General features: G+C 49.6%; 1 protein-coding gene and 1 long non-coding RNA gene across 4 annotated transcripts in view; both read left to right on the plus strand.

The window, feature by feature from the left end:
* Positions 1–484: 484 nt before the first annotated feature.
* LOC120638081 lies at positions 485–3,321 on the plus strand. The gene is made up of 3 exons (XR_005659557.1): positions 485–641; positions 2,685–2,803; positions 3,284–3,321. It is a non-coding gene; the product is annotated as an uncharacterized LOC120638081 (long non-coding RNA).
* Positions 3,322–3,925: 604 nt separating this feature from the next.
* Positions 3,926–26,878, plus strand: part of CHAF1A (chromatin assembly factor 1 subunit A) — a 33,690-nt gene continuing 10,737 nt past the window's right edge. Inside the window, exons 1-8 of one of the 3 annotated variants that reach the window (XM_039910438.1) lie at positions 3,928–4,333; positions 7,220–7,270; positions 7,810–8,313; positions 8,467–8,657; positions 20,523–20,579; positions 25,248–25,477; positions 25,922–25,982; positions 26,535–26,603. In XM_039910438.1, the coding sequence (XP_039766372.1) occupies positions 4,279–4,333; positions 7,220–7,270; positions 7,810–8,313; positions 8,467–8,657; positions 20,523–20,579; positions 25,248–25,477; positions 25,922–25,982; positions 26,535–26,603 (1,218 nt within the window). In that variant the 5' untranslated portion in view covers positions 3,928–4,278. Of the gene's footprint in view, positions 4,334–7,219; positions 7,271–7,809; positions 8,658–20,522; positions 20,580–25,247; positions 25,478–25,921; positions 25,983–26,534; positions 26,604–26,878 lie in introns of all 3 variants that reach the window. The other 2 variants (XM_039910437.1, XM_029052693.1) reach the window with 2 other exon arrangements.

Consider the following 26,878-nt stretch of genomic DNA (forward strand, 5'->3'; position numbering starts at 1 on the left):
AGTCAGAGGTCGTGGATTCTAATCCCCGCCCCGCCACTTTCATTCATTCGATAATATTTATTGAGCGCTTACTATGTGCTGGACTAAGCGCTTGGAATGGACAATTCGGCAACAGATAGAGTGACGGGCTCACAGTCTAAACGGGGGAGACAAGATGGCAGAGCAAAACAGAACAAAGCAAAAATAAGAGAACATCAAGATAAATAGAATCGAGGGGATGTACACCTCATTAACAAAATATATAGGGTACTAAAAAAATATATCCAAATGAGCACAGTGCTGAGGGGAGGGGAAGGGGGAGCAGAGGGGCTCAGTCTGGGAAGGCCTCTGAGAGGAGGTGAGCTCTCAGTAGGGCTTTGAAGAGGGGAAGAGAGTTAGCTGTGTGACTTTGGGCAAGTCACTTCACTTCTCTGGGCCTCAGTTACCTCATCTGGAAAATGGGGGGGGGTGAAGACTGTGAGCCCCACGTGGGACAACCTGTTAACTTTATACCTCCCCCAGCGCTTAAAACAGTGCCTGGCATATAGTAAGCGCTTAACAAATACCATCATCACCATCGGTGACTACCTGGATCAGCTGGCAATTCGGTGGCAGAGGAGGAATCGGAGCCTCAGTTTCCTCGTCTGTAAGGTGAAGATAAGGTATCAGTGTCCCTGCCTCTGCGAATGTTAGCTTCATGTATCTGTTTATCTCTTAGCATAGTGTTTGCTACATAGTGAGCACTGAATAGCTTCTGTACTCATTATTAGATTGAAGGAAGAAGAGAATAGAAAGATGTGTAAGTGCTTGCTTAGTACAGTGTTTTGCCCATAGTAAGTGCTCAATAATTAAGTGATTGAATGGTAAGGCACAGGATGGCTAGTTTTATTTATCCCTTTGCTCTACCCCACCCCAACTCCAAAGCATTTATGTACATATCTGTAATTTTATTTATTTGTATTAATGTCTGTCTCCCCCACTCTAGACTGTGAGCTTGTTGTGGGCAGAGAATGTCACTGTTTATTGTTGTATTGTACTTTCCCAAGCCTTAGTACAGTGCTCAGTACACAGTAAGCACTCAATAAATATGACCGAATGAATTAATCCAATTTTATACCAGACGGTTTAGGGTTTTCAGCTGGCCTGTCTCCTGTCAATTCTGATATGGAGACTTTTATGCCTTTTTTTTCCTATTTTCACATCCGAGCCTCCATCCGGAGCAACTCCAGATGCTAAATTCCATGGCTTAGACCTTGTGCCAAGCTTCATATTGACTTGGAGGGGGAATACCGAGGCTCTGGAGCAAGTGTGTATGTGTGTGCGGGAGTGGTGGGGGACTCGTCAGGAATGTCCCTAGGAAAGTGCTCTGGGATTGCGCAGAATCCCATACTCCTGGAAAATGTCATCCCATACTCCTGGAAAATGTCATCGCATTATCCTGAGTGCCTGGCATAACCCGGTAGACGTCGCATGCATCTCTTTGTCTGGGTACGGGATGGCGGTCAGGGGCCACCCTAAAAGGGTACGGAAGTCAATATGTACAGAGGTGCTTGTTGCCGACAACCGCCCTCTGTTGACAACGTACCCTGAGGGCCCCTGTAAGAGAATCTGCCCTAGAGCCCCATGAGCCACCCCAAGATAGTGGCCGCTCCAAGAGTGAGTCAACATGTAAGAGGTCTGAGGCAATATGGATTCAGATGTGCGTGATCACCCCAGACTGGTCCAGCAATCAGTGATCTCCGACCCACAGAGCAAAGATCACCCTTCACCAAGCCCCCTCTTAGCCCCACCAGCATCCTTCGTGCCTCCCTGGTTCTGTCTGTAAAGAAGGTCTCCTTCATCTTTGATGCTGTATATTGGGTGTTCTGGGGCACACTTACATATTTTGGGGTGTTCCCAGATGATGGTCACATAAAGAGGAAGCAGGAATGATTTTTTTCCCCATCCCCCTCCTTATGGATTTTGTGCAGTCTTCTCAAAGGTCACTGTTGGTTCAGCTGGTGTGAACTTTGTATCTGCAAGAGCCCCCTTATCGGACAATCCAGAGGGGGAGGGATGTGTGTGTGGATGTGTGTGAGACTGTGCATGTGACGACCACTTCCACTGGCCCCCTTATACTTCAGGGAGGAGCACCAAAAAGTGACCTCCTCCCTCTCAAGTGCGAGAGCCAGTCGAACTGGGGATCTTCCTTAGCCGATCTCTCTCCCCGGCTCTGTGTTGGCTCGTTTCTTTGCATTAATTCCCATGTTCTTGTCCACGGGTTTGCTGAAACCACTCTTCTAATGGTCGCTTTACAATTGTTATATTCTTACTGTCTGAAGAGAACGTTCTCTTTCTTTCATATTATTCCTCAACCCTGTCCTTTTAGCTCACCATCCATTACTTTACTCCCTCAAATCCCTGCATCCTCAGCACCCCAAACCTTACATTGCAATCGTTCCTAACAGGGCTATGGATAGTTGTGAATGCCTAAGTGCTGAGGTGGTAGTTTGGGTGGTGGGGCTGGGGGGAGAATATGACCAGGGGAGAAAACAAAAATAATAGCGAAAGCCTCTCAGTGGGGGAAAGAGGAGTCGGAGGACTTGAGTTCTGATTTAGCCCTGGCCGCTCGACTGCGGTGTGTGACCTTGGGCAAGTTATTTAATTTATGTGTTCTTCTGTTCCCTCATTATTAAATTTATTTACATTATTACTTTGTTCCCCAGCATATCCTTATGAAGATGTGCTTCTTTTACGTAGATGATTGAGCCACAGGCAAGAAGACATGCAGGGGATGGTGAACCATTTTGCAGAGTAAGCCCTGCGTTAGCCACACGGCACTTAGGTATAGATCTGTAATTGTATTTATTTGTATTGATGTCTGTCTCCCTCCTTCTAGACTGTGAGCTTGTTGTGGGCAGGGATTGTCACTCTTCACCGTTACATTGTACTTTCCCAAGCGACACAGTAAGCGCTTAATAAATAAGATGGACTGAAATATGAACCGAGGATAAAGGCTGATGAAAAGCAAAGCCGGGTGTCAACCTGCGTGAGGGAAAAACCTCGCATAAGGTCCAGGATCTTCATCGGCCATAAAGGACCCAATGTTGTCACAGAACTCTGCCTCCTAGGCAATCCACTGTCCAGTAATAATAATGTTGGTATTTGTTAAGCGCTTACTATGTGCAGAGCACTGTTCTAATAATAATAATGTTGGTATTTGTTAAGCGCTTACTACGTGCCGAGCACTGTGCTAAGCGCTGGGGTAGATACAGGGTTATCAGGTTGTCCCATGTGAGGCTAACGGTTAATCCCCATTTTACAGATGAGGTAACTGAGGCACAGAGAAGTGAAGTGACTTGCCCACAGCCACACAGCTGACAAGTGGAAGATCCGGGATTCGAACCCATGACCTCTGACTCCCAAGCCCGGACTCTTGCCACTGAGCCCCGCTCCGCTTAGGAACCGGAATAAAGAAGAGCGGCCTGTTCTTCGGGAGAGGGTTTGATAGAGTGCGGAGGCAACGTGGCAGGACTAGGAGTGTGGGGGGTGGTCCGCCGTTTTCCTTGCTTTTGAAATCGTCCCCTTCCGACTGCAGGAAGGACCAAGTTACACGGCAACCGCATCGTCATTTTCGCCTCATCCTGCGAGTAAAAGGTAAAACACACACACAACGAGGCAGGACGCGAAGGCCGGTACCCCCCGACGACTCGGACGATTGCGGACACGGCCCCCAACGTCACAAACGACGGGTGACGCCACGACGCACCCAGACGTGCTCCTTAAAGCGCCCTCCGCCGGGGGGGGGGGGAGGCGCGGACCGGCCCCTTCGCCCCGCCCCCTATCGTATTCAGCCAATCACGGCCAGGGAGAGCTCGGGCTGACGCTTCCATCCACCAATCGGCGGGTGGGTCCTTCTCGGCCAATAGCGGAGGATGGGGAGGATGAGGGGGGGGAAATCATCTTGGGAAGGGGGAAAAAAAGGCCGAGAGCCGGCCCGCGCGGTCTTTTCCGCGGGCTCCAGTCGGGAATGTCAATAGGGAGGAGGAAGGAGCTCCGTCTGGCCAGGTCGCCCCTTCCCTTCTCCCCGCCACGGACCGGGGGCCACGTGACGCGTCTTGGTCCAATCCGCGGGCCGGGCGGCGGGGTTGCCCGGGTTCCCGCCAAATACGAGCGTTAGCGGCTGGAACAGCGGCGCCGGCGGGAGGGAGTGGGGGGGAAGTAGCCGCGCGGGGGGTCCGCTCGCCCGCCCGCCGACCAAGAGGCCGACCTTTCCGCCGGTCCCCGACGGGAACCCGAGCCGCCTGGGCCGGGTTCGGAATGATGCTGGAGGATCCCGAAAGCCGGGAACTCAGTCCGGGCAGGATGGCGGCCGGTAAGGTGGTTGGGATGGACTGGGGGCGGGGGGAGCAGGGAAGGCGGGAGGGTCCGAGGGGCGCGGTGGGGAAGTGGCCGGCTCGGTCCAAATCCCTCCCCCGCGCCCCCCAGCCCCGACCGCCGGCGGAGAAGGAGCTATGAATGTGTGCACGGGGGCAGGGGGCGAGTCACCGGGGCGAATTGGCGGGGAGAGGGGGGCACGGGCTTGAGAGTAGGGAGCTGCCCTGGCCACCCCCCGCCTCTACTGACCCCGGGCAGGCACTGGGGAAGGGGCGGATAATAATGATCGCGATCATCATAATAACAACGGTACTTAAAGCGCTTACTACGTGCCAGGCGCTGTACTAAGCGCTGGGGTGGACACAAGCAAATTGGCTCAGTCCCACATGGGGCTCACGGTCTTAATCCCCATTTTACCGATGAACGGAGGCCCCGAGAAGCGAAGTGACTTGCCCCAGGTCCCCCAGCTGGGATTAGAACCCAGGCCCTTGAGATTCCCAGGCCCTTGAGATTCCCAGGTCCGGGCTCCAGCCACTAGGCCGCGAAGCCCCGGGAATCAGGTGGCGGAGGGGAATGGCCCTTGTTGGCTTTGGAGAAGAAGTGGCGGGTGTCCAGGAAAGTGAACTGCTCCCTCTCCCTCCCCTCCCCCTGGGCCTCTTTCGGAGGCAAATCACTGGGCTCGGATGGACCACGGGTGGAGCCGGTTGGCTTCCTTCATAATGAACGAATTGCCATCGCCTCGATTCGCCCCGAGGCATCCAGCCTCTTCCCCCTTTCCTTTTCTTGGGTCCTGCTCCCAATACTTGCTCATCCTCTGACTTGGGGTGTGGGGGTGGTACCTATCAATCAATCAATTGTATTGAGCGCTCACTGTGCAGAGCACTGCCCCGAGCACTCGGGAGAATATGATATAACAGAGTTGGTAGACCTGTTCCCTGCCCACAATGAGCTTTACGGTTTAGAGGAAAAAACCTAAGCGGAGAACCGTGGGTACTCACCTAGTATGGAGAAAGTCCCAGCAGCGCCTGGCCTGATACATTCTTGTCCAAATGTTTATTGTTGTATTGTCCTCTCCCAAGCACTTTAGTACAGCGCTCTGCACACGGGGCTCGAAGAGTACGATTGAGCGAATGAACGAACGAGTCATTTAGTTATTTTTTGGATCATTAGGCGACCCTAAACTGGGAAATCTCATTGTCCGTGGGGGACTTCCAAAAGTACTCCCTAGAAATCGTTTGAAAATGTCCAACACGGTTTCGGGTGATTCACCTCAGTCCGCCGTATGGGGTTCTCTTATTTTCCCTACCTTTTGTTCAACTTTCCCCTTTCCCATGTGCGCGTGTGTAAGTATTCCTGTGCCCGCCTTTTATTACAGACGTGCCCCTGTCTAGCAAGGAGCCTCAATCAGTTGCGTGGTCATATTTATTGCGGGCCTGCCGTACGCAGAGAGCGCTGTATAAGCCCATGGGAGCGTACGATTGTTATTCATTTATTCAGTCGTACTTATTAAGCGCTTACTGGGTGCCGAGCACTGTACTAAGCACTTGGGAAAGTCTCAGTACAATAATAAAGAGTGGCAATCCCCGCCCACAACGAGCTCACAGTCTAGAGGGGAGGGAGACGTATCAAATGCAAATAAATAAAATTGCAGATCTATACATAAGTGCTGTAGGGTGGAGAGAGGGGGGAAGAGCAAAGGAAGCAAGTCAGGGTGACGCAGAAAGGAGTGGGAGAGGAGGAAAAGTGGGATCTAGTCTGGGGAGACCTCTTGGAGGAGATGTGCTTTCAGTAAGGCTTTGAAGGCGGGGAGAGTCATTGTCTGGAGGATTTGAGGAGGGAGGGCGTTCCAGGCCAGAGATCGAGGCACAGTGAGAAGGTTAGCACCAGAAGAGCGAAGTATGCGGGCTGGGTTGTAGAAGGAGAGAGGTGAGGTAGGAGAGGGCCAGGTGATGGACTGCTTTAAAGCCAGTGGTGAGGAGTTTTTGTTTGCTGCGGAGGTGGATAGGCAACCACTGGTGATTTTTGAGGAGGTGGGGCGACACGTCCTGAACGTTTCTGTAGAAAGATGATCTGGACAGCGGAGTGAAGTATGGACCGGATGGGGGAGAGGCGGGAGGTTGGGAGGTCAGAAAGGAGGCTGATGCAGTCATCTAAGCAGGATAGGATGAGTGACTGTATTAACATGGCAGCAGTCTGGATGGAGAGGAAAGTGCGGAATTTAGCGATGTCGTGAAGGTGGGACCGACAGGATTTGGTGACGGATTGAATAGGTGGGTTGAATGAGAGAGAGGAGTCAAGGATAACGCCAACGTTCTGAGCTTGTGAGATGGGAAGGACGGTGGTGCCATCTACAGTGACGGGAAAGTCCGGGGGAGGAGAAGATTTGGGTGGGCAGAGAAGGAGCCCTGTTTTGGGCACATTAAATTGGAGGTTACGGGTGGACATCCAAGTAGAGATGTCTTGAAGGCAGGAGGAGATGCGAGACTGCAGAGATGGAGTGAGATCAGGGGAGGAGATGTAGATTGGGTATCATCTGCGTGTGTTATTAGACATTAATCGACGTGATCCCTGCCTTCGAGGAATCTAGTGAGGGAGAGAGACACCGGAATCAACTAGAGCACTACGCTCCTCAGGCCATCCTGACAAGCAGGTATTGGGTGGCAGGAAACTGAGGTTTTTGTCTCGTCTCAAGCACGACTCGTACAGTGCTCTGCACATAGTAAGAGCTTAATAAATACCACTGATCGATCATCGTTTTCCAGGTCTTCCTCTCTTCTCCCTCAATGGAAAGTATCACCTGCTGGCGCCCCTCACTCTGAATATGGATTGTACTTATACATTTATATATGTAATAACACATGCTTTGCTGTCATTTTATTCACAGCTGTGGAGTGCAAAGATAAACCGGCTTTTCCAACAAAGAAATTAGTACAAGGTAACTTCCCGGGATGGGGCTAGATATTTACCTATCTTCACGTGAGCCAAAACATTACACTTCAATATTGTTTACACTGAATAAAATTAACCCATCAGCCAAAAGGTTCTTAAGGATGAACTTGAGTTTTTATGTCCTCTGGGGTTTTTTTGTTTTGTTTCGGTTTGGGGTTTTTTGTTACGTCTTACTCTTGAAGAGCAATTGCTAACCATTTTCAAGGGCTTTCACGCCCTACGTGAATTTGGAATAATTCGGTTGTGTACAGTTTAGGTAATCCAGAGAATGCTGAAATTTCCTCCCTGGGGAACCTGACAATAACTCTGGCTGTCCGGGTTCTCAGACCACGGGTCTCGGGTTTCTGTTATTTTTGAATGTGAAATGATGAGATAGAAAATGGCATGTTTGCTCCCCTCCACTCCAGTGAGTGCTAAAGCTGACAATTCTAGTATTCCGAATCTAAGACTGACTTGCTGCTGAACTCTGTGTGTCTTTGGGTCTGTTTCTGGCTTTACTAAAGGGATGGGTTCTTTCTGTTTCAGCGCGTTTGCCTTTCAAGCGCTTGAATCCTGTACCAAAGGAGAAAACCGATCCCAGTTCAGAAGATAAGAAATCCAGTCCTCAGACTACATCTGTTCCGAATAAAGTCCCTGCTTTAGAAACCCCGCTCGCGTCCTTCGACCACTTGGAGAATGACTGTCGGTCGGATGCTGCCGTAGAGCTCTCGCCAAAACTTGTGAATGGAAAGGGTCCTCTAGATAGCTTTGTAACCAAAAATATGAAAAACAGTATCGACAAGGCCGTGGTTGTCATTGACTTGACAGAAGACTCTAATGACAGACCGGGCGGTGCCGCGGACCACAGTGAACTCGATGGTGAAGCAGTTTCACCCAGCGAGACAATCAATGGCCACCGCAGCAAAGAGCCTTGGCAGCTGGGCCTGCCGAATGCCGGTCAGAATGACAAGTTGCCCGTTTCAGAGGGGACCGACTTGGCACCTCCGAGCAATGGCTCCAGGGATCCCGAGAGAAACGGTTCCGTGACAGGTTTGTCCGAATCCCGCTCTGACATGGCAGAGCTCCCGGGGGGGCACTCGGAAACCAAGGGGGACAGTTGGAATGAGGCCCAGGGAGTCATTTTTAAAGGAAAGAGGCCGGTGGTAGTCTTGCAGGATATCCTAACTGCTAAATCTCCTCAAGTGACGTCTCCGGAGGAGAACACGACCACTTCGGAGAGTGAGGTGATGGAATCGTGTCCCGAAGATGACTCTCGATTCAGCCCTTCCTCGCTGAGTTCTCCCTCTCCTACCAGCTCACCTGAGAGCCAGCCTGCATCAGACAAAAGGAAGAACAGCGATAGTCTCTTAACGGCTACGGCTCCCCTCCGTAAGGTGGGTTTTCTTTCTTAAGCAAATTAGTTTCCCTCGACCCTCCCGTCATCCCTCTTTAATGACGAGGACAGGTAAGGTATCCTTCTGACTGAAATCCCCGGGCGATCCCCAAACCTCTTCTCTGCACATTCGGTTCGGCTCCCTCTTCCCTCTCCGCCAAAACAAAGCTGCTTGCAGGGAGCGGGTTGGATTTGTTTCACCTTCTCTGTCAGCCCCTACCCATGTATGATGGAGAGACTGGAAAACAGGTAAAAGGTCCAAAGGTAGGCAGCTGGAAGCACACAAGAGAAAAGCCAAAGCGGCAGAGGAGCCGCAGCCAGGACCAGCCGGCTTGAGAGGCTTGGCGCGTTCGGTCACTCGAAGCAAGCTCCGGGATATCTCGGAAAGGACTGCTCCTGAAATGTCGTATCAAGTTCTATAATAATCGTGGTATTGGCTAAGCGTTTACTAGGTGTCAAACGCTGTACTAAGCGCTGGGGTAGATCCAAGATCGCTCAACAGATACGAGTGACTTGAGTGAATACGGGAGCATCGGGGCCCACGTGGGGTTCTCGGTCTGAGTAGGAGGGAGAACGGGGATTGAATCCCCGTTGTACAGATGAGGGGAAACTGAGGCCCGGAGAAGGGTAGTGACCTGCCTGAAGTCACACAACAGGCGAGTGGCGGAGCTGGGATCAGAACCCAGGTTCTCTGACTCCCAGGCCCGGGCTCTCTTCCACAAGGCCTCGCTGCTTTTCTCTTGTGTCTCTTCACCTTAATCTCTTCTTTTTTGTGGTCTTTCAGGTTAAGCTAAATAGTTCAAAACTGCGTTTCTACCCTCGCAGTTCTCTAGATCAGAGCATCTAGAGATGAAGTACATCGCCACCGTGCTTTTCTTACTCGACCCTAAAATGGTGACCTGGGTGGGATTGTATAATAATGAGGGTATTTGTTAAGCACTTACTATGTGCTGAGCATGAGCAAAGCAAATGCTAGAGTTTTAAAATAATAGGTGTCTTTCCTCTCACAAAGTTCTCCCTTCCATTTAGTTGGCCTTTGAGGTTTCGGTTAGAAAACCAGGTTCCTTCCTAGAGTGTGAGGACTCTAAAAGAATGATTATCAAAACATTAATGAAGAAGCCAGACTGTTTAACCTTAAACGTGGTCATCTGCCAGAAGATTCACTGTCCTGCAACTTAGAGGATCTTTTGCCTCTGGGCTTGTGTGTTGACATAACTCTTGAGAAAATCCTCAAAATCACGTCTCCTGTCAGCCATTTTGTCTCTCTTTCTTAGGGCGTGTGCAGAGCCGTGCCACATATTGCACCATAGCCCGTGAACGTTGAGGAAAGGGTGTCTATCCCGTCCCCAAACTTGATTTTCGAATCCTGATTCCTGTCAGTAGCTGGAAGAGATCTTCTTGACGCAGAAAGCATCCTGGCCTGGTGGATAGAGCACAGGCCTGAGAGTCAGAGGACCTGGGTTCTAATCCCAGCTTCTCCACTCGTCTTCTGGTTGACCTTAGGCAAGTCAGTTCACTTCTCTGGGTCCGTGTTACCTCATCTGTAAAATGAAGATTAAGATTGTGAGCCTCATGTGGGACGTGGACTGTGTCCAACTTGATTAGCTTGGATCTCCTCTGACGCTTAGTACAGTGCCTGGCACATAGTAAGTGCTTAACAAACAGCATCAAAAGGGCCCTAATTTGGAAGATCTAGACTGTGAGCCCGTTGTTGGGCAGGGATTGTCTTTACCTGTTGCTGAATTGTACTGAACAAGCGCTCAATACAGTGCTCTGCACACAGTAAGTGCTCAATAAATACGATTGAATGAATATCATAATCAGCACAGCTCCCAATCCGTGACATTATCACTGTCCACTGCCCCGACCTCCCTGCAACAGAACACCGAATAGGGTAGCATCTCTTCCTCACCCCTTGGTCAGACTTCTTTGCGGTCCGGGCAGGGGGACTTAGTCTCCGACAAGAATAACATCTGGGGCAACAGAGTTATTTGAGTGGGGCTGGGAGGATAGCGTTTGACTGCCTTTCCAGACACCCATTCATGAGAGGTGTTCCTTTGTTTCACCCTCTGTATCGCAGTACAGAATGTGCGTCTACCCCACAACCACGCTTTCACAGGATTGTAGGGCTTGTCAAATAACCCTGCCTTCAGCTGGAATGAATCAGCACCGTGACCACTTGAGGACTGTGTGTCTGGGTGAGCAAAGGTGGAGGCGATGGGTTCTAGACAGCAAGGATAATCAAGTCACCTCGAGCCTCGTAAATAGGATTGACTGCCTACCGGGTGCAGGACCGTAGACAGAGGAAAAAGGAGTTCACAGTCAGCTGGGGCTAGGTAGGTTCTGAGATTTTAGGAAAACGTCATCAGTGCCAATTTTCCCTCCGTTTGGGGGCTGTAGGAAGCTGTGAAGCCAGGGGAGGTTGGCTATCTGACCTACATGGTCCTCTCCCTCCCCCTCTTCCTTCCCTCCCCGCCGTGCCCACACAAACATTAGTTCATCTTCCATATGCCCTCCAGGCCGTGTGGGCATATAGGACCATTATGATAGTGATGGCATGAAGTGGTTACTGTGTGCCAAGCAATGGGGTAAATACAGGCCCATCAGACTAGGTCCCGGTCCCACACGGAGCTCACGATCTAAGAGATAGGGAGACCTGGCATTTTAACCCCATTTTATAGATGGGGAAACCCGGGCACAAAGAAGTTAAGCGACGTACCCGAGGTCACACCACCGGCAAGTGACAGAGCTGGAATCCAAGTCTCCTGGACACTCAGTCCCAAGCTCTTAACACTAGGCCTCACCACTTCTGGTGCCCCTTCCCCATCCCACCCTTCTCATTTCTGGTGTGGAGAGGTGCGGGAAAGAGACTTTTATGGCAGGGGGTGTTGACTTGTGACCCTGGAACTTTATTTTCCTGCCTGACAACCTTTGGTGGAGAAACCCAAGCCCTCTCCACATGGAAGCCTAGGTGCTTTTCCCCTCCTCTAGACTGTAAGCTTGTTGTAGGCAGGGAATAGGTCTGTCAACTCTGTTATTGTACTCTCCTAAGCGCTTAGTAAGCACTCAAATACCATTGATTGAAGGATGGTAGCCATCGAATAGGGTGATTGGGCTTCTGCCTCATTTACTTTTGGCTTTTCTTATCTCCATTCACAAACACTTTCTCCCTCCGCCTTGGGTTTCAGCTTGGAAAAATTGATTGAAATGGCCGAGTAACTATAGCGGCCTATCTAGGTATAAATGTTTTATTGAAAGTCGATGTACGGTACGGTTTGTTTGTTTCGTTTTTTAAACAAGCGATAGGAAAGGATATGTGCCTGGCATTGTAGGTGCCTCCTTTGAACGTAAATAAAATTCTCCTACACGGAAGGTTTTAAGGTGGTCACAGATGGCCATTTTGTTGACTCTGCCTCACTTTGAACCTCACCAAGGAATTGGCTACTGGGAGAAATCATTGTCAGAGCCTTGGTGCCGTGGGTGGAGCCGGTGGAAAATGGCAAATGAGCCCATTGGCTTGGCCGACGGGGATTTGAGTGGTGGTCCAGCTGGCTTTCTGGACACGTTTGTCTTGGAAAGGGTGAGTTTATTGGCATGGACTTTGTCTTTCAAGCCAACCTGCTCCCTGACTTGGGAAATGTTGTGATGGTTAAGCTTGCTGTTTGCTGTTGATGAGACGCAGCGTGGTTTAGTGGATAGAGCCCGGGCCCGGGAGTCAGAAGGACCTGTGTTCTTCTCCCGGCTCGGCCATGTGTCTGCGGTGTGACCTTGGGCAAGTCATTGAACTTCTCTGTGCCTCAGTTACCTTATCTGTAAAATGGGGAATAAGAGTGTGAGCCCCATGTGGGATAGGGATTGTGTCCAACCTGATTAACTTGTATCTACCCCAGTGCTTAGAACAGTGCTTGGCAAATGGTAAGCACTTAGCAAGTATTATTATTATTGTTGTTATTATTTGGCGCTCCTGGAAGGAAGAGCTTAACTCAGAAAGAACTCTGTGAAAAAGGGTTTTGCAAGAGGGGCATCTTCCTTTGTCCTTTTAATAGATCCACTGGCTCATCCTTCTCAACTCCAAACCCCATGTGGCTGATCTGATTAATGAGCCCCGATCTGATTAATGCACGTCTGCCTCAGTGTTTAGAACAAGCACTGGGTACGCGTAGTACGTGCTGAACAAATACTACCATTATTGTTGTTATTATTAACGAGTCTATCCTCTACTACCCATTTTCCACCCTCTACATTCCTCTACGCTGAGACCGCCCTCTCTCGGATCCTCCAACGACCTCCTTGCCCAATCTACCAGCCTCTACTATATCCTGATTCTCCTTGACCTCTCGGTTGCTTTCGACACCGGGTACCACTCCCTTTTGGAAACATGATCTGTCCTTTGTTTTACTGAATGGTTCTCTCTTGGCTCTCCTCCTCCTACCTCCCTGAGCTGTACTTCTCAGTCCCTTTTACCAGCTCTTCCTCTGATTTCCTTTCCCTATGATTTTTCTCCTCTAAGGCTCTGTTCTGAGTTCTTTTGGTTTCTCCCCTGGGAAGCTTACCTACTCCCATGGCTGCTATGCAGATGACTCTCAAATCTACTTTGTTAGCCCAGTCCTCTGTCCCCTGCAATCTCGCCCTTCCTTCTGCCTCTGAGACATCTCCCCTGGATGTTCCACCAGCACCTCAAGCTCACTACATATCCAAAACCAAACTCATCTTTTCTTTCTCAAATCCTTTCCCATCCACTTGATATCACCATCCTCCCCTTCCCTCAGTTCCGTAAGTTTGACTCCTTTTCTTTCAACTCCCCCATATTCATTCTGTTGCCAAAAACTGTTCCATTTTTCCTCCACATTTCCTGGGTCTATCCCTTCCTCAATTGAAATGGCCACCACCACGGTCCTGGCTTGACTACCGCCTCCTCACTGGTCTCCCCCCACTCCCTCAAGTTCATACTTTACTTTGCCACCTGGATCATTATTTTTTTTTTTAAACATTGTTCTGCACTCTAGACTGTAAACTTGTTGTGGGCAGGGAATGTGTCTGTTTACTGTTATATTGTACTCTCCCAGGCGCTTAGTACAGTGTTATGCACAAAGTAAGCACTCAATAAATACGATTGAATGAATGAATCTCTCCATTTAAATTTTCTTCCAATAGTTGCCCGTTCCCCTCCATATCAAGCAGAAACTCCTGACCATTAAGACCCTCCATCAACTTTCCTTACTAATTAAGCTTTTGCTTCCCCAGCTCACACTCTTGGTCCCTCTCGTCGTGGACAGGGAATATGTCTGTTATATTGTAGTCTGTCAAGCGCTTAGTATGGTGTTCTGCGCACATTAAGGGCTCAATAAATACGACTGATTAACCTACTCATTGTGGCTCGTTCTCACCTCTCCTGCTGCTGACCCCTTGTTCATCCCTTTCTCCCTCCCTCCCCCCCACCCCAGCCCCCATGGCCTGGAACTCCTTCGCTCTTCAAATTTGACAGACTTCCCCATTCTCAAAGCCCTTCCTGGTTTATTTCTCTTCTCCCATGCTTATATCCCCACCCGAATGCTCGTTCATTTCAGTGTCACCTAGGCACTCACAACCAACTGTGGCACTTTTCTACCTATCTTACATACCTTGTTACTTAGGAACTAACTTATTTAACCAGTCAGTCAATCGGTGGTAGGTAAGTCAGCAAGGAAGCTGATGCAGTAGTCGAGATGGGATATAAGAGCTTGGATTAGCACAGTAGCATTTGGATGGAGGAAGGGGTGGAATCTAGAGATGTTATGAAGATAGAACCAACAGCATATGGTGACGGACTGAATGTGCGGGTTGAATGAGAGATGAGTCGAAGAGAACGCCGAGGTTACGGGCTTGCGAGACAGGGAGGATGGTGATATTGTCTTCAGTGATGGGAAAGTCCGTGGGAGAACAGAGCAGACAGGTGGGAAGGTGATGAATTCTGTTCTGTTTTGAACGTGTTAAGTTTGAGATGTCGACGGGACATCCAGGTAGCGATGTCCTGAAGGCAGGACGAAATGCTGGACTGCAGAGGAGAGGGGTTGGGGCTGGAGAGATAGATTTGGATGTAGAGGTGGTAGTTGAAGCCATGGGAGCGAATGAGTTCTCCAGGGGAGCGGGTGTAGATGGAGAATAAAAGGGGGCCCAGAATTCCCAAGGCAAGTAGAAGACAGAGGAGGAGCCAACGAAAGACCCTGAGAAGGAGTGGTCAGAGAGATTGGAGAACCAGGTTAGGACAGTCTCTGAAGCCAAGAATAGATAGTGTTTCCAGCAGAAGGGGGTGGTTCACAGTGTCGAAGGCAGCTGAGGAGGATTAAGATGGAGACGAGGCCTTTGGGTTTGACAAGGAGGAGGTCACTGGGGACCTTAAAGAGGACAGTTTCCTTAGAGTGAAGGGGGCAGAAACCAGTTTGGCGGGGGGCAGGGAGAGAATTGGAGGAGAGGAACTGGAGGGGGCTGGTGTAGACATCTTCCTGGAGGATTTTGGAAAGGAATGGAAGGTGGGAATTGGGGTGGTAACTGGAGGGTGCTGTGGGGTCAAAGGAGGTGTTTTAGGGTGAGGGTCCATGGGTATGTTTGAAAGCAGTGGGGGGAAGAGCCATTGGAGAGTGGTTGAAGATAGAGGTCAGGAAGGCAAGGAGGCAGAGGGCAAGTGTTTTTAATAAGGTACAAGGGGCTGGGGTCAGAGGTGCAAGTGGAGGGAGTGGTTTTTCAGATTTCCTCTTTTTTCTTCTTTCTTATCTGTAATTTATTTTAGTGCCTGCCTTCCCTGCTAGATTGCAACCTCCTTGAGGTCAGGGATAGCGTCTACTAATTTGGTTGGACTCTCCTGAGCACTTAGTACACTATTGTGCAAATAGGCTCTCAGTCAATGCTATGAGTTGATTGAGGACCTTCCTGGAACCCCCCTTGGCAGCATTTGGTTTGCCTGCTCAATGACGCGATTGTGTTGTGCATTTATGTGGAATGATACATTTTTGGTAAGGGAATTGTCTTCCCTATGGTCTTTCTACTCCCTACTCTGGATAATTTTATTTCAACAAATGCAGTGACCTAAAGTTGTTGTTATGCCTTACCTCAGCTTTGCTGCTAAGGAGGAACTCCCTAATCCATTGTTGTGTATGTGTATGAATGAGAGAGAGAAATTTGTGGCAGTCGGCAGAGAAGAAAAGAAGTGCTTTTCTTCCTCCTTGTGGCAGTCAGCAGGGAGTGGGGTTGGTTCCGAACTTCAAAAGTTGCCTTAGGTCCTTAGTCCAGCACTGAGCACTTAGTACAGTGCTCGGCACACAGTAAGCACTCAATAAATACCATCTTTCCACATCCCAAACTTTAGGCAGGACTGCCAACTGATGGGTAAGAAGAAAATGGAGCGCACTAGTGCTGACGGCTTGGGTTTTAGTAGCCAAGGGGGACCGAGCAGGTTAAGAATAGGCATAATCCCACTGGGGGAGGAGTTCCGGCCTTCAACAGAGCTCAAGGGTTTTACCTCAAGTGTCTTTGTCCTTTCTCCTTCTGGAAGCTAGAGGGGCCCAGGTCATTATCCACTTAACTCAGCTGCTAAACCAGGACCTGGAATTTAGTTTCCAGGCCCTTTTTATTTTGAAGAGCAGGTACTGGCTTTTGAAAAGAAATGCTGGCCTCACTTTTACTGCCCAATTTGCTCCTCTGACTCCTTTTCAAAATGTCCACAGTAGCTAGATTCAAGGCCCTCCTCTCAAGTGAATCACTAGTGTTTACTGAGTGCAAAGTGCTTGGAGAGCGGGCAAGAGAATTTAGTAGATACGATCCTCGTCTCGGTGCTTTTTGGCCAGGCAGGAAGGAGGAAAGGAGATGAGAAAACTTTAATAAAAATAAAATCCCAATGCTTGCCTTCTGATCTCGTGACCTAGTTAGGCCTAGTACCTCGGGTACTTAATAGCTCATCTTCCCTAAGAGCCTTATCCACTGGATCGTAAAACAGATAGCCAGAGTAAAGCACTGGGTGTAGACGTAAGCATAATTACAATTCCCGCTTCTAGGGTCCAGTCTTCCCCTCAAGAAGAGCCCAGTAAGCAAAAGCTGGAGTCATCCCATCAAGCCATCTCTCGTCTTCAGGTGGATAGCTGCTTGCTTGCCTGCTGATTCATTCAGTCATACTTATTGAGTGCTTACTGTGTGCAGAGCACTGTACTAAGCATTTGAGAAAGTACAACTCAGCAGTAAACAGTGATATTGCCCACCCACCACGAGTTTACAGTCTAGAGATGGGGAGACAGACATCAGTACAATAAATAAAATTACAGCTATGTACATAAGTGCCGTGGGGCCGGAAGGGGGGAAAGAGGGAAGGGAGTGAGTCAGGGCGACGCGGAAGGGAGTGAGTCAGGGCGACGCAGAAGGGAGTGGGAGATGAGGAAAAGTGGTGTTTAGTCTGGGAAGGCCTCTTGGAGGAGATGGGCCTTCAAAAAGGCTTTGAAGGGGGGAGAGACTAATTGTTGGATTTGAGGAGGGAGTGCGTTCCAGGCCAGAGGTAGAATGAGGGCTAGCGGTCGGCGGTGAGACAGGCGAGACCGGGGCACAGTGAGAAGGTTAACACTAGAAGAGTGAAGCGTGCGGTCAGGTTTGTGGGAGACTGGGTGGTCAGCAAGGAAACTGATGCAGTATTCCAGGCGGGATAAGATGAGTGATTGTATTAACATGGTAGCAGTTTGGTTGGAGTGGAAAAGGTGGAACTGAACCTTGAGGGACCCCCACAGTTAGGGGATGGGAGGCGGAGGAGAAGTCCACTGAGAAGACTGAGAATAAACAGCCAGAGAGATGAGGAGAACCAGGAGAGGACAGAGTAAGCGAAGCTAAGGTTGGGAAACGTTTCCAAGAGAAGGGAGTGGTCCACAGCGTCAAAGGCAGCTGAAAGGTGGAGGAGGATGAGGATGGAGTAGAGGCCGTTGGATTTGGCAAGAGGGACCATTGGTGACCTTTGAGAGGGCGGTTTCTGTGGAGTGAAGGGGACCGAAGCCAGATTGGAGAGGGTCAAGGAGAGATTTGGAGGAGGGGAATTTGAGACAGCGGGTGTAGACAGTTCATTTGAGGCATTTGGAGAGGAATGGTAGGAGGGAGATGGGGCGATGGCCGAAGGGAGCCGTGGGGTCAAGGGAGGGTTTTCTTAGGGTAGGGGAGACATAGGCATGTTTGAAAGCAGTGAGGAAGAAGCCACTGGAGAGTGAACAGTTGAAGGTGGCTGTCAGGGAGGGAAAACAGGAGGGGGGCGAGAGTTTTGATAAGCTGCAAAGGAATGGGATCTGATGAGCAGGTGGTAGGGGGTGGCTTTTGAGAGGAGGCAGGAGATGTCCTCTAGAGATACTGCCGGGAAAGATGGGAGAGTTGAGGAAGGGGCCGGAAGGGGGAGGGACTGAGGAGGGGCAGGGGTGATTTTAAGGAGCTCACACCTGATGGTGCCAATTTTCTTAACAAAGTAGGTGGCCAGGTCACTGGGGGCAAGGAGTGGGTGGGGAGGCAGGAGGACAGGGGGCCTGAGGAGGGGTAGTTAAATGTCTGGAACAACCGGTGAGGGCAATGGGCATGGGTGTCAATAAGGATAGAGAAATAGTTCTTCCGGGCAGAGGAGAGGGCAGAGTTGAAGCATGCAAGGATAAACCTGAAGTGGACGACGTCGGCCTGATATCGAGATTTCCGCCAGCAGCATTCTGTAGCTTGAGCACAAGAATGAAGGAGGCGGGCTGTGCAGGTGATCCAGGGCCATGGGTTAGCAGTACAAGATCGACGAAGGGAGACGGGAGTGAGAGAGGTGAGTTCAGTAGGGACGGTGGGGTTGAGAATGTCTATTTGGTCATCAAGGGAGGGTAGTTTGGGTGTGGAGGCTAAGCGGGGCATGATGAGTTGAGAAAATTGGATGGGGTCCAGAGATCAGAGATCGGGGGACTAGTATAGATTTACGGGGATTAGGTGAGTGGGAGAGGCAAGTGAGGAGGTGGTAGTCAGACAGAGGGATTTCGGAGTTGGTGAGGGTAGAGAGTGCAGTGGTTAGAGATGATGAGATAGAACGTGTGTCCAAGCTAGTGAGTGGGCAAGGCGGGGTGGAGCAGGAGGCCAGTGGAGTCGAGTCTAGAGGGGGAGACAGACAAATTACAGATATGTATGTAAGTGCTGTTGTACTCTCCCAAGTACTTAGCTCAGTGCTTTGCACACAGTAAGCGCTCAAGAACTACCACTGACTGATCGATTGGGTAACAGACACGGAAGGGAAGATGAAAAAATAAAAGAAACCCCACCAACCAGAAGACTGAGCGGATGACGACACCGTAAGAGGGAGAGGCTCCTCGCGGTGTAGAGGCCAGCTCGTTGTGGGCAGGGAATGTGTCTGTTGTTCTGTTGTACTTTCTGAAGCGCTTAGTACAATGTTCTGCTCACGGTAAGCACTCAATAAATACGATTGAATGAGTGAATGAATGAACAAGCACAGCTGTGGTTCCAGTGGCAGCCCCAAGCTTTGCCAACGCCCTGAACTTGGGGAAGACCTTCTGCTTCTGCTGCTGCTTCTCATCCTCCCCAACCTCTGACTCGCCCAAGCGCTTAGCACAGTGCTCTGCACACGGTAAGCGCTCAGTAAATACGACTGACTGACTGGCTTTTGGGGACCAAACCTTGCCTTGGAGGGGCCACATTTTAGCAGCCCCCTGGCTGGCTTTCTGGAACGTTTGAAAGGTGGATCTTTTTTTCTTCTCATTTTGTAATGCTATCAATTTTTTTTTAATGGTATTCGTTAGGCATTTACTATGTGCCAGGGCCAGGCACTGTACTGAGTGCTAATCTGAACCTGATCTTCGGTTTCTGAGTTCAATCCAGCAAGGGACGCTGGCCTCCCTTCCTGCGATGACTTCCGGCAGTCACTTAGATTGAAAGTTCCTTGAGCGCAGGTATTGTGTCATTTTTTATGCTCCCAAGTGTCTACTACAGTGAAGCAGCATGGTGTAGTGGATAGAGCATAGGCCTGGGAGTCAGAAGGTCTTGAGTTCTGTTCACCGGTCCGCCACTTGTCTGCTGTGTGACCTTGGGCAAATCATTTCACTTCTCTGTGCCTCAGTTACCTCATCTGTAAATTGGAGATTAAGACTGTGAGTCCCACGTGGGAGAGGGAATGTGTCCAACCCGATTTACTTGTCTCCATCCCAGTGTTTAGTACAGTGCCTGGCACATAGTAAGCGCTTAACAAACACCATTATTATTACATTTGTGCCCAGGTCCTCCATAAAGAAACAAACAGCGTGGCTTAGTGGGAAGAGCACGGGCCTTGGAGTCAGAGGACCTGTGTTCTAATCCCGGATCTGCCACTTGCTTGCTGTGTGAGCTTTGGCAAGTCACTTGACTGCTCCGTGCCTGATTCCTCAATGTAAAATGGGGATTTAGTACCTGTTTTCCTTCCTACTTAGACTGTGAGCCCCGTGCGGGACAGGGGAACTGTGTCCGACCAAACTGACCTATATATACCCCAACGCTTAGAACAATATCTGACACAGTAAAGCCCGGAACAGATACCATTTAAAAGAAAAAATATAAATGAATGCCTCTGAATGAGGATATTGGGGACATTGCCTTGGTGTCAGGTATATCACTGGTGCATGAGGGTGATCAGATGACGTGAATAGGTCCGGGGAATGCACAATGAGCAATTTATAACTTAACATCCGATAACCATGTCCTGGAATGTGTTTATCTCGCGTTGATGAGATCGCCCTTTTCATGTCGCTCGATGAGGAAGCTCTCATGTCTCTGTTTTTCTAATAATAGGGCTCAAAAATGTTCATGTTAAAATGATTTGCAGAGTTGAGGCCTCAGGCTAACTTATGCCACTTCCTTTCAGATCCCCAAGAAACTCATCCCAAGTTCTGCAGAGCGGGACAAATTGAGACTGCAAAGAGTAAGGACTCCCTCACACGCCCCCCACCCTCCCCGATCTAGAACATTTCACTCTCGTGCTTCGGCTCCTGGAGAAAACGAAGTTCTTGGTCATCTCCCCTCCTGGTTCTCTGTGGGGGGAGTTGGTTTGTTTGTTTGCTTTTTGACTGTAAACCTTTGAGCCTTGCTCCTTTTTCTGAAGCAAGGTAGTCAGTCCCTTGGCTATGAACTGGTTTCTGCCGCTTTTGCTTATTGCATAATACTAATTATAATTGTGGTATTTAAGCGCTTACTATACTCAGAAACAGCGTGGCTCAGTGAAAAGAGCCTGGGCTTGGGAGTCATAGGTCATGGGTTCTAATCCCAGCTCTGCCGCTTGTCAGCTGTGTGACCTTGGGCAAGTCATTTCACTTCTCTGTGCCTCAGTGACCTCATCTATAAAATGGGGATGAAGACTGTGAGCTCCACGTGGGACAACCTGATCACCTTGTATTCCCCCAGTGCTTAGAACAGTGCTCGGCACATAGTAAGCACTTAACAAATACCAGCATCAGCATCATCATCATTATACGCTCCACACCGGGGCAGATAGAGATAATCAGGTCGGACAGAGTCCCCGTCCCACATGAGAATCATGGTCTGAGTGGAAGGGAGAAAAATTTTGCGTCCCCATTTGATCAATGAGATGACTGGGGCCCAGAGAAGTGAAGTGACTTGCCCAAGATCCCCCAGCAGGTGAGTGGCAGAAATGGGATTAGAACCCAGGTCCTCCGACTCCCAGATCTGTGCTCTTTCCACTAAGGCCACAGGGCTTCTCATGCTTCTCTTGACCTTTATGCTTCTTACCCTGCTTATGATGGTAGCTTTGTCATTGGTGCTTTCCAAGCCTCCGAGGCTAGTTTCCCAGACTGTCCCTCTCTTTTTTCTTGTCACACTCCCCCGCCCAGAGTCTCCCAGATGGAATTGGCAGAATTCCTGGCCTGAATTTTTCAAGAGGCTTTATTCTTCTTGACAGATGTAGGTGTGCGATTCAGCTATCCAGGGTCCTTCCAGAAGGGCCTTTGGGGTTGGCGAGCCTGTCAGAATGCTCCGGGGCAGGGGGAAAGATAGATCATTTGCCAAACTGTGTGACTTTTTGTTTTGACTAGTAGATACAACCTCATGCTTCAGCTCTGAAAAACGCCTTCTGCATTACTGCTGGCTAGTTCTCCAGTATTTTGTTGCTGGGTGTATTTTTTAGTAACTTGCCACTTAGCACAGTTCTTATGACTCATTAAAGGGGAATCATTTTTTCCTTGGATTCCCTCAAGTACATTTCTGGATCAGGCCGGTTTTACCAGGGATCTGGCAGTAAAGACCTTTTTTTTTTTTTCCTTTTTTTCGGGTCTCATTCGCTGGCTAATATAAAGCAAAGAGCCTCTTTCTCGACATTCCAATCAAAAGTACTTATCTAGTCTAGCACTTGAGAGAGTATAGTCATGGTGGTTGACCTGCTCTTTGCCCTCCGGGAGCTTAGAACCTCATGGGGGAGTCAGACGCAAAATAATTTACATAGAAGCAAGAGCCTTAAGTAATAGAGTGTGTACGTCTTTGTACGCAAGGGCTTCTGGTGGTTGAGTGCATAAGTGCTGAGGTAGTTGGGAGATTATGACATGGGAGAAAAAAAGAAATCGGGGAAAACTTCCTGGAGGAGGTGGGATTCCAGCAGGGCTTTGAAGATGGGGATAGCTGTGGTCTGGTGGATTTAAAGTGGGGAGGGGGAGGGCCAGGCAGGAGGAAGGTTGGGGGCAAGGGTGATGGGGGAGATGTCTAAGACTTGGCCTCAAGTTTCTGCCCCTCCCAATTCAGGTATTTGCACAATCTTTAGCAAGGAATATCCCAGCTGAACAGTAAATTCCAGCTAGGTGAATGTGACCCGATCCTCAAACTGAATACAAATAACTACAGCCCACCAAGACTGAAGTATAACTTTTTGTAACCTGCCCTTTTTATGGCGTTTATTAAGCGCTTACTATGTGCCAGGCTCTGTTCTAAGTGCGGGGGTAGATACAAGGTAATCAGATTGAACACTGTCCCCATCCCTCATGGGGCTCACAGTCTTAATCCCCATTTTCCAGATGAGGTAACTTAACTGAGGCCCAGAGTAGTGAAGTGACTTGCCCATGGTCACACAGCAGACGTGGCAGAGCCGGGATTAGAACCCACATCCTCCGACTCCCAGGCTCGGGCTCTTTCCACTAGGCCCCGCTGCTTCTAAACAGAAAGACATTTAAAAATGGAAAAGGTTCAGAGTGGGCAGGGTTTGCGAAACCAATCTCTCGTGTTCTCTCTCTCTCCCCTGTTCCTCCTCTCCCTTCTGCCATCTTCTCTTCCCCTCATCGCCGTTCACGTGACTCACGGCCCTTTTGTGCTCTAGCCAAACTGCTTAACAAAAACCCGTACTCGAGCCTAAATGGCCATACTGGGACGCCTCTGCTTTTGGCATTCACGAAAGGAATTCGACACCTCACTTCCCTGACTTCCAATGGAACCGATCGTACTCCCAGGGGATAGTGGAGTGGTTTTAAAATTCGGCTTTTAATAGTCTTCAGATCAAGAGATGTCACCGTAGAGATGCTCTCTAGTATTAATTTTGGCTCACTTCATCCTCTGATATGATTAACCCCAGATGGGTTCAAAGTCCTTGAATAAACAGGACACCCTCCCACCCCCGCCCCCACACCAGAAAGCAAAGTTTCTGAAGGCTGTGCAGATTCAGCAATCTGTCGTGTCCATCCGTTTCCCCCCCTCCCCGGCTTCCAGAACTTTGGAATTCAAAATCTCCAATTGGCCAGCCAACTGAAAATGGCAGGTAAAAGAGAGGTAAAACAACAACTACCACCAGCTCACTAAAGTGGCATGACCAGTCCAGGTTGCCAGGATGACCTATTTAAACCATTACAACAGAGCTCTTACCTCCAGGTGAGTTCAGGACTTCCCCAGCAGAGTAAATGCCCATCCTGGGTCAAGTCGGACCCATGGTAATAATAATAATAATGTTGGTATTTGTTAAGCGCTTACTATGTGCCGAGCACTGTTCTAAGCGCTGGGGTAGACACAGGGGAATCAGGTTGTCCCACGTGGGGCTCACAGTCTTCATCCCCATTTTACAGATGAGGTAACTGAGGCACCGAGAAGTGAAGTGACTTGCCCACAGTCACACAGCTGGCAAGTGGCCGAGCTGGGATTCGAACCCATGACCTCTGATTCCAAAGCCCGTGCTCTTTCCACTGAGCCACGCTGCTTCTCTATGGTCCTCCCAGCCCAGGACTCTACCTCAGACAAGGGTAACTGCACTTAGAGGAATCGTGTGTCTTCAGGAAGGCTCTTCTTGGATGTCCCCCTGACACCTCAAAGCTTCACATGCCCGAAAGAATACTCCTCAACCTCCCTCCCAAACCCTATCTTCCCCCGGACTTTCCATCACTGTAGACACCACCGCTATCCTCCCCCTCTCGCAAGCCCATAACCTGGGCATTACCCTTGACTCATCTCTTTCAATCCGCATAGTCAGTCTGTCACCAAATCCTTTCGGTTCTACCTTCACAACAGCTCTAGAATCTATCCTTTCCTCTCCTTCCAGATTGCTACTACGATGATCCAAGCACTCATCGTATTTTGCATCAATTACTGCATCAGCCTCCTCCCTGACTTCCCTGCCTCTTGTCTCCCGCCCCCGCCAACCCAAGTCCTTACTTCATGCTGTTTGCCCAGATCATTTTTCTCAAAAAATCACTTAGTCCACATCTCTCTTCCCCTCAAAAACCTCCAGTGGTTGCCCGTCCATCTTCACATCAAACAGAAACTCCTCACTGTTGACTTTGAGGCACTTAATGAGCTCTCCCCTCCTACCTGACTTTGCCGATCTACTACAATCCAACCCACACACTCTACTCCTCCAACACCAATCTATTCTCCCTAGCTTGATTAAATACTGCTGAGAAGCAGCGTGGCTTAGTGGGTACAGCACAGGCCTGGGAGTCAGAAGGACCTGGCTTCTAATCCCGGCTCTGCCACTTGTCTGCTGTGTGATCTTGAGCAAGTCACTTCACTTCTCTGTGCCTGTTTCCTCATCTGTAAAATGGGGATTAAGACTGTGAACCCTATGTAGGACAGGGACTGTGTCCAACCCAATTAACTTGTATCTATCCCAGCACTTAGTGCAGTGCCTGGTACATAGTAAGTGCTTAACAAATACCAGTATTATTATTCTTCTTCTTCTTCTTGTTGCCAATCCCATGCCCGTGTCCTCCCTCTATCTGGCCAGGAATGCCCTCAGATCAACACCCTCCCCGTCTTCAAAGCCGTATTAAAACCATATCTCCTCCAAGAGGCCTTCCCTGACTAAGCCCTCACTTCCCCTAATAATAATAATGATGGTGTTCGTTAAGCGCTTACTGTGTGTCAAGCACTGGAGGTAACGGGTTTGATCCAGTATGGGGTAACTTGAGGCCTTCTTAGGAGACCTGGGTGAAGCTAGAGTGGACAGTTGTAAGGCTCTGGGGGTCACCACAGTCATACTCCCCACAGATGGAAATCGGGATAGGGAAGGAAGTACACATCCCTGCCTCTTTCCCCGCCCCAACACCCACGGCATCCAGGAGACCAGCCTGTTGCCCCAGACCTGTTAAGACTGTTGTTTGGCCACTAGGATCAAGAGCGCCTAGGAAAGCAGCTCAAACTCCAGGCGGAGAAAGAAGAAAAGGAGAAGCTGAAAGAAGAGGCAAAACGGGCCAGGGAAGAAGCCAAGAAGAAGAAGGAAGAAGAGAAGGAGCTGAAGGAGAAGGAAAGGCGAGAGAAGCGAGAGAAGGATGAGAAGGAGAAGGCGGAGAAGCTGAGACTTAAGGAAGAAAAGCGCAAGGAAAGGCAGGAAGCCTTAGAGTAGGTGGCTCTTCTCTCCCTTCTGGTCCCAGGGGTCGCGGGTGGGAGAGAACCAGGACCTGGTTCCCATGCGGTCAGGGAGGTCGGGGGAGGTGGGCCGGGGCTCTGCAGTCCCCACTGCTAGCAGGGGGTCTGTCTTGTCTTGAGAGCTTTCTGCTCCTTATGTGGGGTAAGGAATTGTGCTCCTGGTTTGAAAGGGCTGAAAAGAAGTTGTGTGCTCCACTGAGCTTTTGTGTTTGATTTTTGTCCTTTGTGTTCCCTCCCCGCCCCCCAAGTCTGTCTCTTCTCTGGGTTTCTGAGGAGCCTCTCCAGACATTGTAGGCACTTGACTGGCTTTCATCTCAGAAACAGACCCCTGCTCCAGCAAACTGCGGGCTGTGGGTTTTTCTGAGGGCTCTCTCTTTTTTCTTCTTTTTTTTTTTTTTAATTGGATTTCTCTCACAGGGCTAAATTGGAAGAGAAACGCAAGAAAGAACAGGAGAAACGGTTAAAAGAGGAGGAAAAGGTAATTGCTGCCTTTTTTCTTTTTTTTTCCTTCTGAATTGACTGATGCACTTCTCCAGTGGGATCCTTGGGGGAAGAAGAACTCCTGCCTCTTCAGTGCCCTGCTGCAGTTTAGAAGCCCTGATCCCTGCCCAGCTGGGAGTGTGGCATTGTGACTTATGTCACTTTTTTTAGAGCCAGGTCCTAGTGCCCACGAGGAGGGTGGGGGGACTGTCTTGGTGCCCCCTGCTAGGGCACTCTGAGGGGGCCCCCATAGTTGGCCACCATTTTGTGACTCTTAAAGTCGGTACTCCCAAAAAGCATGGGAAGCATTTAGGGTTTAAGCGAGGCAGTCCTGCCTCCGCAAAATCGGCAGCTTCCTTGCACAAAGATCACTTCCTCCACACTCTTTAGTTAGGAACAATTTGGAACTACCCATTTCTCATTTAAGGAAAAGTCAGGGAGGGAAAAAAACCCAAAAAAGCTTGGCAGGATTTAAATCTGAAAAGCCTCCACTGCAGCACCCGTCTCCCTCAAATGTACCCTCAACGTTTGTTTTCAACTTTCATTCCAGCGCATCAAAGCAGAGAAGGCAGAAATCACCCGTTTTTTTCAGAAACCAAAGACTCCGGCAGCCCCCAAGGTGAGGAGTAGGTTCCCCTTTGGTTTGTGTTCTTTTTCTTTCCCTTTGTTTCGTTTTTTAAAAATGCAAGATTCTCTAGCACTAACGCTTGACCTGCGGCTACCCAGGCTTAACTTTATTTTGGCAAAAGGCAGAATATTCCGGGACTTCTGCATGGTCAACTTCAAAGGCTCTTAGGTCAGTAACTGTGGGCGGAAAATCCTTCAGGGGCCTGATGTTGGCGGAAATTATACCCAGTGAGAAGTGCTGAAAGCCAACACTGTTTTTCCCACCTC

This window comes from Ornithorhynchus anatinus, chromosome X2 (genome assembly GCF_004115215.2).
Source record: "Ornithorhynchus anatinus isolate Pmale09 chromosome X2, mOrnAna1.pri.v4, whole genome shotgun sequence".
Taxonomy (NCBI): Eukaryota; Metazoa; Chordata; class Mammalia; order Monotremata; family Ornithorhynchidae; genus Ornithorhynchus; species Ornithorhynchus anatinus.